Source organism: Fistularia commersonii, chromosome 3 (genome assembly GCF_037954325.1).
Source record: "Fistularia commersonii isolate RoL2024-O1a breed Wild chromosome 3, RoL_Fcom_v1.0, whole genome shotgun sequence".
Lineage (NCBI taxonomy): Eukaryota > Metazoa > Chordata > Actinopteri > Syngnathiformes > Fistulariidae > Fistularia > Fistularia commersonii.
Genome location: NC_141286.1, coordinates 18,019,359 through 18,035,905, shown reverse-complemented (window position 1 = coordinate 18,035,905; position 16,547 = coordinate 18,019,359). Strand labels below are relative to the sequence as shown.

At 39.9% G+C, this 16,547-nt stretch overlaps 1 protein-coding gene across 1 annotated transcript in view; it reads right to left on the bottom strand.

Annotated features, from left to right (window-relative positions):
• Positions 1-16,547, bottom strand: part of LOC147235749 (Golgi apparatus protein 1-like) — a 30,774-nt gene that overhangs the window by 10,253 nt on the left and 3,974 nt on the right. The window contains exons 2-11 of the mRNA XM_086143957.1: positions 13,609-13,638; positions 9,556-9,642; positions 7,548-7,763; positions 6,135-6,338; positions 5,835-5,906; positions 3,449-3,635; positions 2,557-2,774; positions 2,311-2,432; positions 2,084-2,185; positions 437-590 (exon numbers count right to left, since the gene is read on the bottom strand). Coding sequence (XP_086000083.1) covers positions 437-590; positions 2,084-2,185; positions 2,311-2,432; positions 2,557-2,774; positions 3,449-3,635; positions 5,835-5,906; positions 6,135-6,338; positions 7,548-7,763; positions 9,556-9,642; positions 13,609-13,638 — 1,392 coding nt within the window. The remainder of the gene's footprint in view (positions 1-436; positions 591-2,083; positions 2,186-2,310; positions 2,433-2,556; positions 2,775-3,448; positions 3,636-5,834; positions 5,907-6,134; positions 6,339-7,547; positions 7,764-9,555; positions 9,643-13,608; positions 13,639-16,547) is intronic.

Below are 16,547 nucleotides of genomic sequence, written 5' to 3'. Positions count from 1 at the left end.
ATTTCCTTGAACTTTCTTCTAGGGCCACAATTTGGCACTAAATATGCGTAAACAATAACATCCCACAAAGGATACAATTTAGTGCTCACAATATCTTACAGTTCAATATTTATAAATAAGTTACTAGAAATTCCTTTTTTGATTACTCACGTTCTAAGCCACACACAAATTGAAAATCATTGTCTCTAAAATTAAACCACAAAGCACATTTGACCAGGATACCATAAATCACGCCTTTAATTGTACCCCTCCACCAGGATAAACACTGAACAGTTGACCAGAAGCACTGGTCACTTACCAACTCTTCATCCTTCACCTGTTAAGACATGAAAGAGTTGCTGATTCTCTTGTCAGGAAAAGAATGCAAACACCAGTTGAAATAAAAAAACCCTTTGGCTATTGACACAGGAAAAGCAAATATGAGATCTCGTCATACCCGGCGTCCCTGATCCTCGGTACGATAGGCGTGGCGGTACAGGCAGGAGAAGACGGCACCCGGTGGCATCATTTCATTAGTCTCATTCCAACTATGTGTGTGGCAGAGACGTGTGGCATCACCTTGGCACTTCTTATACAGGATGGGATCAAGTCTGGAAGACAAACACACAAATATATCAGACGGTATTCTGATAATCTCATAAATATGTTGCCTTTTTATATAATGTGCAATTCTTTCACCGTCATGTGAAGCCCTTTTTGGCTTATCTAGTAGAGTTTCCTTTGGGACCAATACAGTTTTATCTAATATTCATTTTTGACTTCTTTTACAAACAACTCTTTTAAAACCCTCTATCCAACTGGAGATAAACATACATGTTTGTAACTCGTGGATGTTATTTCGGGTAAAAGGCTCCAGAACACTATTTGTGGTAGGTTACAACACACTGCCTCTTCTTTACATTTTGCAATGCATGGCCTTGGCAGAACAACACTAAGCAGATTAAGATAAGCTATACCATAAAAAAAAAGAAAAGGGGGCGCTGCTTCTACTTGATTTGGATATAAGATGTCTGACACTGAACACAATATGACTTTGTAAACTATACTTAAGACCATTTTTAAAATAGGGTTGATAGAAAACCAACAGCACTTCTTATATCACTGTGAAGGCCTTGCCCTAATTCCTGGCCATAATTTGCCAGTGGGTTTATCGAGTAAAACATATAAAATATGTAAACAATGAGCTTCACCTCTTATCTGGTACTTGTTAAAACGTATTCAACCCCGGAGTTTGGTTTATTGGGAAATAAAAAATTTTAAAAAAGGGGTTATTAACCTGATGTTTCAGTTACTTACGGTGACAAGAGTACAGTTAAGGCATATTTTCTTGTGACGAGAAAAATTAGAGACTCAAGAGCTCTTGTTTTATTCACAGTTTATGCTCAGTTTTACTTTTAGGTTACAGCCTTCGTGTTTGCTGGAATCCCAATCATCTCATTGTTTGCATCTCTTTCTCAAGGAAAGTTCTCCAAAAAGGCCACTTTACACATAATCTACCAAATGGCTGCAGATGCAGTTAGGAACTGGTGGAAACAAACTGGTTTTGAAACCAAAAAAAATCCTCATTCTGTATTTCTGTCTGGAGTTTTTAGGAAACAAAATGTGAGCTATGAAGACTGAATATCAGGCAACGGTTTAACTTTGCCTGATATTCTTGGTCGACAGAAACAGGGCAAGATGTACTTGGCAATACTCTGCAGCTAACTAATAATTCGTTAAACAAGTTCAACATGTTTCTCGCAGTTAAAATATGTGATTGCTTAGTTGTGCCGCGCCCAAGGGATCAGGATATATGTGCTGATTTAGAGTCATTAGTTAATGATTAATTTAGGATTGCAGATTACCTTTAATTCGGATCGAGAAGAGTTATAAATCTGTGATAAATGCTGGAAGAAAAAGATTAAATCCTAATTTATTTCATTTTATCTACTCACAGGTCATTAATACTGTTATTCCCCTGGTTTGGATGTAAAGAAACAGTCAGTGTTTTCCATCCATAGAGAGTTGATTTGCATAATAAACCTTTTCATATGTTCCAAATGCCAAATTCAAACCAGCAAACTCAATCAGAGCTCAAACTCACTTCCAGTCTCTGGATATAAAATACTGCAGCTCCAACAGCCGGTGTTCACAGTCCTCCACCATCTTCTCTGTGTAGAGATGCTCCATCAGGCATGACAGGATCCTAAACCACACATACATTTTGGCTGTTGATAGTATTTTCACATCTGGAAACTTATCAAAGCTTTACCTGATGATGTGATAATGTGTTAAAGTCAGATCTGCTGTGTTGAGTGTGTGTTAACTCACATGGGGTCTCCATTGCGGATGTGTTTGCATGCAGTCTGGATGACGGACTCGCAGGCCTCGTTCAGCGCTCTGTCTATCCGATAGTCTGCTCCGGGATCTGCTGACTGGATCAGGGTCTGGAGCTTTTTGGGGAGACATTACTCATCAGGCGTGTTAACGCAGTTCCCATCAGGAGGAAAACACATTAAAAAAACACACTAAAGGAGGAAAACACACTTATACAAACATCAGGGTAACAGGACTTACAGCGCTCTGGCAGACGCTATCCACCGTGGTGCTGCGGTCACCACGTCCGATCCTCATCAGGCAGTGCAGTGTGCGTCCTTTGCGATGGAGGCCCGAGCAGTGAGCCTCTATCTCGGTCCGACAGTGCAGTACTATCTCGGGGCTCAGGGAGAAATCCTCCATCAGCATCCGCCGGTAATCCAGCATTTCACCCTGACACTCCCCACTGACCGGACGACCTGTGCAACATAAAGATGTTACTTGCTTCATGTTTGCATATGATTACACATTGCATTTACTCAAAAGCTGAAGCTAGTGCTTCTTTCAAAAGCAGCCCCTGCTTCAAATGGTAAACAGTCAGGTATGTTCCTAACCAGCGATTTTCAAATTGAGAGGCCCAATATTTGTTCTCTACCATTTTTCCCTCTTTAGCCACTTATTGTTATAATAAACAATCTATTTTCTATTTCCTAAATGAATAGGTATGCCAGGGGATTTTTTCTGATGTGAGAGATCCTCTATTTCCCAAGATCAGACGGCTTGTTGAGCCTTCCAACAAAGATGTCCCAAATTATATGAATGCTTTGGCGGCTAAGTATTTCCTCTGAACATGTTTATTTATGAATGCTATCAATACATATTAAGCATTCACAGGGTCGCTTTTAGAATTTACCAATTAAAATTTATTCAATGTGACTATGAACACATACAGTAATATAACAGCATTTTTACAACCGTAATTTCCAGTGTCAGTATATCAGTATGGTTATATAGTTTACGGGGCTCTATGGCAATAAAGAGAGAATTGCATTCTGTGAGATATGCAAGGTTAGATTCTGCTGAGTCTAAGAACTACTGTGTGACTGAGATAAGGCTTATTGAAAAAAGAAACAGTCTAGGCAGTAAATCGCACCCCGGTGCATGGCAGCCTCCAGACACAGCAGCAGGTATGAGAGGCGGGCTTCGCGTGCTCGAGGAAGGTTGGTGTCCAGGCTGCAACGCTGCTTCCTGAGGTCAAGCTTACAGGCTTTAGCTAAGGAGTAACTGACCTTGTAGTCTTGAGAGATCAGTTTTTGACGTGTGGTCAGAGCATCCCTGCACTTTGGGGAGAAGGGAAGAACGATTAGTGCAAAGAGGGAATAAAAGATGCAAAGAAAAACTTTTTTCCTTTTGGCTGCCACAGCAAATCGACCATCTTCATCCAAGCCTAACATTGAGCGAAGAGGTGGGGTACACCCTGGACTGGTCGCCTGTCGATCGCAGTCAACCTCCTCCATCTAACTCTATTCTTACACATAATCCAAGATGGACGCATGTCCTCTTTGTCTGTTCATTGTTTGTCTGTTTTCAACTATTGTGATGTTTTTTTTTGTGCCTTCCTCCATCTTGGAAAAGGTCCTGATGATGCGGTTTGCTGATTTACTTCACATCCAACATGGGTAAAGTGTAAACAACTTTCGTTGTTTGCAGTTCAGGTTTGCTTAGCTTTCCCCCTTATGTTATAATAATAACTTATAAACACCCACAAGAAGTGCAGAGGTGACCAGATCTTCCTCCAGAAGCTGTTGTTAGACTATCTGTTGGCATTAGCTTCAATGTACAGTTTAAATGTATTATCTGTGGTCTGCTGACCACACCAACATGATCTATGTCAATAAGAAACTGATAAAAAGAAACACACTGCTACAATGACACTGCATCATTAAGAAAGTCCTGAGATGTGTTTTCAAAATGCTGTAACTCATGTCAAGCTTGATTATCGAAAAAGGTGAAAAGGAAGTTTGCTGGGTTCCAAACAGGGTGAAATGAAGACATGTAATTATCCAGAGTGTGATTGTTGTGTGAGTGGATTTGTATTGTTTCTCAGATAAATGAGATAAGATAGCTAAGGAACGAAGAAATTCTCGTGCATGCCAACAAGGATAAGCTCAGACTTATAAATGTGTATCTAGAGGACATTTGTGGTAGTCACGAATGCCGTCTGCCAATGTTTGAATTCAATTGTAGAGTTCTGCTGATTAGACTGTTTTCTATTTGTCCCGTCAATTTTCTGCCTATTACTCCGTGGACTTTGGTGTGTGCCATCTGCTCCAAGGCCTGGACTCATGTCCGCCATGGAAAACTAGAAACTTGGAAATTAAGGCTCAGTGGTGGGACCCAGTTTATTTTCAATCTACATAAACAATCCCTGTAATACCTGGAGACAAATACATTGTATCCTTTTTATGCATACAACAACATTATTTATTGCCGTTCAACCTCACTCATTCAGACTTTACAGCTGCTTTTAATATTATTTAGTCTTGTTTATTTGATCTTCAATTGGTTTTAGACACAGATAAACCAAGCCCACGGTTTTCCCTCATACAAAGGTGCTACCGCAAAACATTGCAAGTATTGTAACATCTAAAGGAAAATGTATAGCGGTTCTACATTACAGATTTAGGTTTGTAATAAGCGTTTTATCCTAGATCGGGAGCTCTCATTTATAGCCCATATCAATAAACCATTCACTAAACTTTGGGTGAAGCTGTTTTTTTTTTTAAGAATAGAAACTGCTGTTCTCTCAGGGCCAGAAATAAATTAGTGACAGCAACCTTCTTACCCATTCTCGACTATGGGGAAGTGCTTTATTTGAGAGCGTCATCCAAATGTCTCAAATCCTTGGACACTGTTTTTCATTCGGCACTGAGATTTTTAACTGGCAGCAGTAATCTCACCCACCACTGTGAATTGCATATGAGGTATATATAAGGCTCTTAAATATATAATAATTTAATATATAAGGCTCTTTAATGTTTAATATCCACATTTGTTTTGTCTTTTCAACAGGTAAGAACGGAATTGGTAAAAATAGCTTTCAGCTTTGTTGCCCCTTCAGCATGAAACACGCTAAATGTTGATTTGAAACTCTGCGGTTATTCCACTTTTGAGTTTTCCTCTCTATTCTGAGGGACAGACAGTGTGAGATCTTTGAACCCATGTACCTGTGTTTTTGTATTCTTAAATTGTAGTGTTATTGTTGCCTTACAACCACTGCACATTTTATTTAAATTGTACTGTCACTTCTGAAAAACAACGTTCAGGTCAACCTTGCCAAAGAGATCCTGATCTCAATGCTTTTTTTTACCTAGTTAAATACAGGTTAATGATAATAATGATGAAATAATAATTCTCTGTATACTCTTCTCTCACACCATCTAACTTCAATGTCCTCTTTCACTGCATCCATAAAGAAAAGAAAAATCAAACAATGTCCAAAACAGATGAGAATCGGCCAGATGTGTAGGTGGACCTACCTTTTCTGACATGGCCTCTTCAAACTTGTGGTTGAACAGACACTTGTAAACTTTCCCCTCTCCAGCCTGAGTCTGTGGAGCACAGACAATTTCAGATGCATTTTAGGGATCTTGCCAGGCATTTGTATAATGCTCCATCTTTTCACTTGCATCAGAAACTTATGACCAAAGTACATTCAATTTTGTAAGTTTGAATCACTGCTATGTTGCAATTTTCAATTTGTACCAAAGAGAGGTGGAACGCATAGTCACAAGAGAATTCAGGGTACACACTACTTGCATCCATTCAGAGTTATTTACATTCTGACAGAATCTCTCCCGGTCATCTCGGCAGGAGAAGTATAGATGTCGGTCCAGGTGGAAGTCATCGGATGACAGCTCCGCCACACGTAGGATCGCCCTCTGACACTCCTCTTTGATTGGATGGACCCGGTCTTGTTGCTCCGCTTCCCTGACCAAGGCCTTTTCCAGACACGCAATTACTTCTCCTTGGGAATGAATGTCCTGATACGGGAAGGCAGGTGAGATAAAATAAGCTCTGCAACAGGCTCCTGCAGAGAACAAACTGCAACAGAACTTAAGCAGACATTTATATGTCAGTGTGTAGTGTGTAAGCAAAGGATAAAAGAGAAGGTGGTCCAAACAAGAACACTGGAGATTCCTAGGAAGTAAGCCAAGGCTGCCTGCACGTTGTCCCAGTTTTAAACATTCTCTCCAAAACAACTTACATAGAATAAGAGAGGACTTTGGTGTTAGATAAAACCAACCACAAGGCCTTCCTTCACTGTATTATCCTTCCCATCCTCTTTGAATGCAGCTGCTATCACAACCATGTAATCTGGTGTTTACTTCTCAGCAAGTACTGTGCAGTCTCCCTATGTTCGCTCTTCCTGTCTCATCTCACAAAGCATTGACAGAATCATAAAGTTTGGAGTCATTTCACCGATTTCTCGTCAATTCCCGTCATGGTCTCTCGCAGCGAAATCCCGCACCACTAGATATGTCAAATCTCATTTCGTCAGTTTTTCAAGCCTAGTTTTGTTTCATTAGATCATCTTGTTAGGTGAGTGTGTAAACAAAAGCGGGAGTTTGTTTAAACAGGTCAGTAGACTAGACAGCCACAATATTCAGTCCCATAAGGATTCATCTCATTCTGTCAACATTACATGATTGCTTAGTAAACAAGTTCACTCCTTTGCATGACACATTCCTCGAGGCACATAGAGGAATCCTTACTTCCTGTTCCATCGTTTTTTATGCCATTTTAACATTTTTTAGTGTCAGCGTTTAAACTGTCGTCAGCATATGCTGACGACAGTTCAAACGCAAACATATGCTGCTTCAATCATTTTAATGGGTCTCTTAGCCAATGTGATCATCAGCAGATGGAATTTGCTGAGGTGTCACAGTTAGACAGTAGGTTTGCCGACCCTGATCCTGGCCTGCAGAGGCTTCCCATGGACATGATGGACTTTTTCAGTCATAATTGGACAGCTGGAGAGTGCGCGATCTTTGAATTTTCTTGGCTGCTTTCTCTTTCTGCCATTTGGTTCAAATTGTGAAGCATGAGGATGCAAATGCAAATGTAAACAGGCACAGAAGGAAGACATAACAGCATACATTCGATTTACTGGTCTTATTAATCTGCATAATTAGATAATCGCTAAGAAAAATTACCACACACACACACACACACACACAAACACACTTTACCTTGTGTCCTGTGTTGATGCTGCCACAGCGTAGGATGTTAATGTCTTCTTTGCATTTGTCCATGAAGCCGCAGATTAAACGGTAATCACTGAAGACAATACTTGTCATCTTGGTGATGTATTGGTTACACTGATATTCACTGATGTTGCCACGGTGATCCACCAGGCAGGATACCAGGTAACCCCTCCCCCGTTCTTCTTCATTACACTCTTTTATCTGATGGTGATTAAAGATCAGCGAGACAAACTTAAGACTCGGAAATTTCAGATTATGCTGGATTCAATTGAAAGATAAACCATTAATGCTAATATTGATTATCAATAATTACATATTTTTAACAGACTTAAGTTCCATGAGAAACTCTTCATAACTTTACATTATAATCAAAGTAGCCAATAATTGGCCCTCACTGATATGGCCAGTAAATCAGTTTATGTAAGAGACATCTTTTCTCTGTTTTTTGTAATACATGTACTTGCAACAGTAAATGAGGGGTTTGGTAGAAGGGTCCTTTCCTCCCTAGTACAAACCTTTTACTATTTTAAATATCCGTAAAACATTTGTAAAGTTTATTTCTTAACTTTGTCTCATATACACATTATATGAATATGGTTGATGTTAAATGGATAATAGCTCTATACTTTCGGCAGGGTCCTTGAGGGGGCATAGAAGTTTGCCTAACCAGTCTACATGTGTTTTGTGGATCTGAAGAAGGCATTCGACTGGATCCGCAGGCAATACTGTGAGGGGTGCTCCGGGAGTATGGGGTATGCGAACCCCATTTTACGGGCTGTATGATCAGTGCTGGAGCTTGGACTGCATTGCTGATTTTAAGTCAGACCTGTTTCCGGTGAGAGTTGAACTCTGCCAGGGCTGCCCTTTGTCACCCATTCTGTTCATAACTTTTACGGCCAGAATTTCTAGGCGCAGCCAGGGATCTGGTTTGGTGGCCGCAGGATCAAGTCTCTGCTTTTTGCAGAAGATGTGGTTCTGTTGGCTTCATCTAGCCATGATCTCCGGCTCTCACTGGAGCGGTTCCCAGCAAAGTGTGAAGCCGCCGGGATGAGGATCAGCACCTCCAAATCTGAGACCATGGCGCTCAATGGGAAACGTGTGGAATGCCCACTCCAGGTCGGGGAAGAGGTCCTGCCCCAAGTGGAAGGTTCAAGTATCTTGGGCTCTTGTTCCCAGGTGAGGGGAGGATGGGTGCGCCGTCTGCAGTGATGCGGACTTTGTACCGGTCTGTTGTGGGAAGGTGGGAGCTGAGCCAGAAGGCAAAGCTCTCAATTTACTGGTCAATCAACGTTCCAACTCTCACCTGTGGTCACGAGCTGTGGGAGGTGACCGACAGAATGAGATTGTGGATACAAGCGGATGAAATTAGTTTTCTCCTCAGGGTGACCGGAATTTCCCTTAGAGACAGGGTGAGAAGTTCAGCCATCCGAGGGGAGTTTGGGGTAGAGCCGGTGCTCCTCCGCATAGAGAGGAGTCAGATGAAGTGACTCGGGCATCTGGTCTGGATGCCTCCTGAGGGAGGTATTCTGGGCATGTCCATCTGGGAGGAGACCGTGGGGAAGACCCAGGACACGCTGGAGAGACTATGTCTCCAGGCTGGCCTGGGAACACCTTGGGTTCCCCCAGAGGAGCTGGACCATGTGGTGGGGGAGAGGGAGGTCTGGGCCTCACTGCTCTGGCTGCTGCACCGGCGGCCCACTATCCATCCATAGATGGATATTGTCACAACAGAATCAAATTTAATCATTCCACACTGCGATATATATCATATTAAGTTCCAGATATAGATCCATTAATGAAACTTAACTAAAATAAAATAGCAAACAATATCTGCCTTTTGCAGGAAACAGATCTGTATATTAGCCCAGATGTGCTTCTGTGCCGTGTTGTGCTTCACTTTAATGTTATAGTGTGTAGTGAATGTGTCATGTAGAATAACAGCTCAGAATAAATCAAAGGGATTAAAAAACAGAGACTTTGGGGCAGTACTGACCTCGGTGATGGTGGTCTTGCAGACCTCCATGGCCACAGACTCAAACTTGGGGTCTGTGGTCAGATTGAGTTTATAGTTCCAAAGGAGCTTGTAAGAAAAAAGGGGAGGACACTTTTAATTAATGCATTGAGTACTGAAAATACAGATGTTTGAAAATGAATTTAGGTGATCTTTATAAACTGAACTAAAACGTGACATTTTCTGCTTCACACCCTGACATTTACCAAGTGCTGTCAAAGACATACACCATGTGATCTTATGCTGTCTATTGAAAACCCAAACTGTTCACTGCTTTAAAGCCACGTAAAGACAAAACATAATGTTGGTGCCACCTTTTTACCAGACCTTAGATTACGCAGTGAGACGTTAAATCTGCATTTATAATAACAGTAATAAACTTTGCTGGCACACCTTTTGGCACGACTATGAAAAGCATTAAGCATCCTTGGAGTAACGTGAAAGATGTTTGCATGTCAAGCTTTCAGAATGGCTGGAATTTTTTTCTATTTAATGAAGTACCATGACACTGAAGAAAAAATGGGATGAGTTAAGAGTGTGTTTCACGACTGGAGCAAAATATAACGGGGCCTGACTATTACAGAGGACACAAAATCCATGAATATTATAACATCTGAAAACAAGCATTTAAACTAAATAATAGACCAAACATTTCTGCAAATGTAATTAGGTAATCTAATTTTTCTAAGTAGTTCATGATGCCAAAATTTTACTACTTTTAAGTAAGGCTGTTATATTGTATCCTGAATTTATTATACCATATTTTCCCTCTCAGCTAAATAATGTAAGTTATTTTAAAACAATGGGATATTAGTAATATTTAAGTTAGTAGGATTAAGCAGTTAGTAATATTTAAATCTTGGAAAATATTCACAAAAGATCAAATCGACATCGGTATTTTCCTGATTATAGAGGTAATCTGTTAAGAATGTAAATGCAGGCTGTTAGTGTGTTTATGAGGCTCTTTACGATGGATTAAACTTAAATGCTGTGAGATAAACTAGAAAAAAAAGAGCCAAATACGTTGCCAACAGGCTTGTAAATGTGTTGACAGTAGCCCTTAAAACAGTCAATTTGTCTTTCTTTAATTGTAAGATCAAAATTTCAAATGCTTCTTTCAGCCCCCATTTCTCTTTAGTCTCTCTGGGCTCTTTATTTGTGTTTTTGTCTTTTCCTGCCAGTGAAGCCGCAGCTGCGGATACCATCTACTGACAGCCAGAGAACAAGAGAACAAAGCAAAAACAGCTCAATGTGCGCATGTGCGTGCAAGACATGTTAATCATGTACATTTTTGTCAATGGTTTCCCCCACTGTAATTAGAATCTTCCAAGTGCTTCATTACCCCGTGCCATCATAAATCTATCAGCCTTGGGCTGCCAAACCGTGAATCTGTGTCATCATGAAGGCGAGCTGTAAGAAATTCCTCATGATAAAGAAGGATTCACCACGTTGAGCACTGGAGGATGATTTTTGAAATTAATTCCAAACCTTAGACCATAAGCTGAAATCCCAATCAATCTTTCTACATCCTATATGTGATTTAAAGAGCCGTATGGAAAATAATTTCAAGTGAAGACATGCAGTCCTGGAATAAATAAATGTAATAATGTGATCATCCATTTGTTTCAATTAAATAAATAGATTTCAGTGACAACTTGTCTGCATGATAAATCCTCTATGTCACATACAGTGCAAACATTCTTTCTCCACCCCCCCAATGCCAGTCAAAATCCTTCACACCCTTACAATATGTAGGAGTTAAGCTCCACCACACCTGGCTGCTTGAAGCCCGAAACGACCATTAGTGGACCGTGGTCTGTCCTTGTCTGAAGCAAGAAATTACCCAAAAAAGCAAAAAAGTGCCATAACAACTTAAATCAGTATGGATCTAACTTGACTGGTAGAAAGAAAAACAACAAATCCTACAGTCAAATTGATATGACTTCCCAATTGAATTAAGGACAAACTTAGGACAAACATTCCTCTGGAAACAGTAGACCGAACTAGATAAACCACAAGTAAGGGATAATTTCGCAAAACAGAGATTTGACCGACTACAGCGGAGGCTACGTTGGTACCACACCCCATCTGGCAAACACGTCTCTCTTCAAAATGAAAGCATAATTTGTATTTTAGTTGATTGTATAAAGTGAAGAAATGGCCCAGGCTGTTTAATCCACTTTGGCAACTGAGACCGTCTGTTTACAAAACCAGCCACAGCAGCATTGAGGATTCCTGATTCTCAGTAGATTTTAGCCGGTGTTCATATAAAAACAGCCTTGCTTGAGACAACAACACAGGATGAGTTCAGTGTTTTGGAGTCTGGTAGAAATCGTAATGGAAGAATGGAAGAGAACGGGGATCACACAGATCTGTGGAGTGTCATGCATCTCCGAGCCAGCAGGAAATTACCCACACATTTGCAAGATATCTTTTCAAAAACATCATCATTATAGTCAAAGGTTAAACACTGGTATGAATTATGATACAAAATTAAAATGTAAAAAATCCTTCAAAAAACTATAAATCAGGAAACTAAACATTTCACACCAGTGAGGCAGGAGTTGTCTCAAACCTGTGTGTACAGTTAAATCATTCCCAAGGACAGTGATAGTTATGACCGCAAGACAACTTTATTTTGAGCCGTAGGATCTTCAAGGCTAAGTTTACACTCACTAAAAATAAATGCCCTGTTTATGCAAAAAGAGAATCCCTTTTTAAATGTATTTACAGGTTACAAAAAATTGGTTGGGGGGGCACTAGTGAGCAGGACATGGAGTAGATCGCATTTTCCTGGGAAAGAGCCCCACTGACCTATAACAGACAAAAGATTGCTATATTCCCAAACTACTCCGCCAGTGTAGCTGAGGCAGGAGCTGCATTTACAGATGTGCAAAAGCAATACGAGGTCGGAAAGATATCCGCTAGGGTCTCCTCTACACAGCCAGACTCTGGGTCTCATATCAGGGTGAAGACAAGGAATTTTTGGACCTTCAAAAGGCCATGGAGTATGCCAATACCTTTCTCCCAGAGGACCCTGACAGACGGAGCTGTAAAGCTTAGTTTATCCCTATCAATATGTAACAAAACAGACAGAACTGGTAATGATCATGACAGGAGACTTTTGTATCACAAGTTATCTTCATTAAGCTTTGAATTTCTGCTATGTATCAATCCTGGCTCATATGTGAAATCACATGGTGGGACAGTAGAAGGAGCAAACTATTTTCCACGATCAACATAAGCTAATCTAATATATTACTTGAGCCAGATAAGTTTCGGCACTTTGTGGCTCCCTTCTCGTATTATTTGTTAACCTCAATTCTATAGTAAATACTATGAGAGGAGATATAATTGTCTTTCAAAGTTAAGTTCTGTGAACATACTACAAACTACGTGACTGTAAAGAGCTGTTTCATTTCATAGAAACTTCATAAGTTCGTTCAGCAGGAACTTGAATGATGACCACTTTCTTTTTATTTTATTTCTATCAATTTGTCTCAGCACACTTATGCACAGTTTACTTCAATCCAGGGACTAGGTCCCAACTACCGTTGGTAACGTTTGTTAATGACAGTCTTAGTTGATTTTGTGTCTTTTTTGATTTGATCTCTGTTCTCTAGGAATCATGTTTTAAAAAAAAGAACATCATGATTATTTCCTATTGTCAGGTACATTTTTACTTTTATATACATATAGCTATATTTATATCTATATAGGTATAGCTGTAGCAATTGTCTTAGTTTACTCCACTCTGTTCAGTTACATTGTCTGGTCCCACTTCCAAAAATCTTCAAAATAGAACATGATACATATGGTATATCGAGTCTCGATTCTGTGTGTCAGTATGACAAAATAAAAATTGAGTTAAAAAAAAGAAAGAAAAAAAGTGGTTTAAAACAGACGCTTTTACAACAAACCCATTAAATTGTTTTAGTGTGGTTTAATGCATAATCATAACCAAATGAAATGAGTAACTTTGCTCCTCCCTGTCTTAGTGTGACTGTGTGTGCGAGTGTGTAAAAAAATACTCACGTGGTTGCAGTCAGGAGAGATGTCTGTTTCCTGCAAAGACAGAGGTCACACACACACACACACACACACACACACACACACACACACACACACACACACACACACACACACACACACACAATTTAAAAACACAAAATTAATTACATGTAAACAAATAAATCCCATATAGGGAAGTTTATATCTCCACAACATTGACTTTGTAAGAGCAACATTTAGTAACTTTAAATGAGGTGAAAATGCACCAACTTGGAAAATTGGTCGCAAACTTAGTCAACAGGATCATAAACACTTGCTTACATGTTTTAATGTGGGCTGCATTGTCCATGTCAGAATTCCACCTACCATCAGTTGTTTTAAAGATTGACAACCACTGGCGAAAAACAGTGGGGTTGATATATAACAAAAGTGTCTCTAAAATGTCTATGGTGATGTGAATGTCGTTTAAAATGGAAGCGGCATTTGTTGAAGTGAAATGGCACATTTTCACCTCACTTCCATTTTCATCTCCAACTAAAATTAACATCTGTCTGACCAGAGATTTATGGCCAGTGCAAGTGCTGTCAATGACAGCAGAAACATATTTAAACAATAAATCGATAATTGGGGTATTAAAAAGAGTTTTGATAATTTTCATATTTTTAATACAGTTTTCCGACAATACCAATCAACCTCATAAATTAAGATATAAAAGGACCTTCCTAAATTAGTTATTCCCTAAATGTAGCAGGATGAGTTGTCCAGGTGAAGTGTCGCATTTAGATGCTGCTTTTGATCATTAGCAGATAAATGAAATCACAGCAAACTGAAGGAGAGCATGAAGGCGGTGTTGGCTAGTTCTTCTTCTCTTTACATCTCTTTGTAGAAAGAAGAGCTGAAAGGCCTCTCTATGAACTCCGCTGCGCCCACAGGAAGGGAGACAAAAGGACGTCTCCTGCTCAAAACAGCCATTTCTACCGACTGTGCCGGAGACGGAGGAGCCACGGTAATGAGAAAGACTCTCGGTTGCTGCCGAGATAAAAATGACCAATTAGTGAAACTATGAGTTATTAATCCAAGTGGAGACGTTCAATTTGGATCAAAGGCTGCTGAAACAAGAGCAAATTTATCAACTCAACTCATCAAGCTGATGTGATAACAGACTAATTGTGTTTGGGATAGGGGGCGGGGGTAATGGAACAAATCATTGCCAATTTCAGGCTAATATGGTACACGGGAGTCTAAAGGTCACAGTGTGACTCCTGCAAAAGCAGTGGTTAGTTCTGTGACATTTCTTGGTTATTTGCTAGTGGACCTGTTCCACCACCAGTTGCTTTTCATGCTTTATTTTGCAAATTTTGGAAGTTCCACTCTATCAGTGATTCACCTATAAGCTCATAGACAGGCAGAGGGGATACAGGGAAAAAAAAGAAGACTCTTATACTGACAGGTACTCAAACGCATCATTGCTTTTGAGGTCGATATCATTATTTCAGCAGTTGTTCAAAAATTATGGACTGTTACTGTCCAACTCTTATTCGTTCAATTTTTACATAGTTTAAATGTGTTTATTGCCCCCCCGTCCCCCACATGACAGACATTCTGTGTATATGTAGTTGCATTATTTTATAAGGCATCGATAAAAGATTTCAAGTCATGCCTTTTCACTGAATAAGCTTTAGGTAACCCATAATCGCTGCTTGATGTTGAGAGAATGCTGATGTTTAGATGCAAAGGGTATTTGTACAATAAGGCAATATTGTATTCTGAAGAAATACTGAAAGAAACAACAAATATGTTATTCACATACAGAAAAAAATAAAAGTTATGATTTTTATCCTTGTAGCCTGTTCTAGTCAAACGTGATAAGCCTCATTCAACTCAAGCTGCTGAAAATCAATTAGGATCATTTCACTTTCATCTTTCTTTGACATTCTAGTGATTACAAGTTGAGCTGCTTAGACATCAACCAAAATGTATATCTGTAAAACTCTATAGAATTGTGTGAGTCCTTTTGAATAATAACCAAAATGGTTTAGCTGGCATCACCCATTTGAGGTCTGATGTTCTGTGACCTGCACTGTTGCTGAAGTACTCGTCTACACAACATCAATCTTCTTTCCTTTTTGGCTTTTCCCTTCAGGGGTCGCTGCGGCAACTTAAATCTTCTCCATCTAACCTTACTCTCTGTATCCTCCTCTCTCAGACCAACTACCTTCATATCCTCTCTCACTACGTCCATAAATCGTCTCTTTGGTCTTCCTCTAGACTTCCTGCCTGGCAGCTCCAATTCCACCCTCTGTTTACCAATATATTCACTATCCCTCCTCTGTACATGACTAAGCCATCTCAGTCTGGCTTCTCTGACCTTCTCTCCAAAACATCTAACATGTGCTGTCCCTCTGATGGACACATTCCTGATCCAATCCATCCTCGTCACTCCCAAAGATTGCCTCAACATCTACATCTCTGCGACTTCATGCTGAAATGAAATACTGAACAGCCCTATAATCTGCAAATAGGTGATTCTTTCTAAAGCTGAAGGCCCTTCAAATTTAAACTAGCTCACACAATCACACCTTTTGTGTGAGAAGTGTCAAGGATCAAAGAAGTCAATTAATGTATTTGAGCTGGCTGGGAAATTCTTCATGGTGATATTTCCTAAGTGGCGTAAAAGAATGTTCTGATTTCTTAAATGGAGAGAGAATGAGACATATTGTTGGTGTGTTCATGCTGTGTGCACCAAAAAAAAAAAAAAAACACGCACTTGACTTCATGGTAAAGTGTTAACAGCAGTTATTAGAGTGATGCAGGTGACAAAGTGTGACTCACGAGCTGTAGTTTCTGAAAAAAAAAGGACTGTCAGAGGGGAGAAGCTCCTTCAAAAGAAGATTAAACAAAGGTGGTTTTTAATGTATGTTCACGATCCCAGTAGATGTGCCCCCACACACTGACTGGGGTTC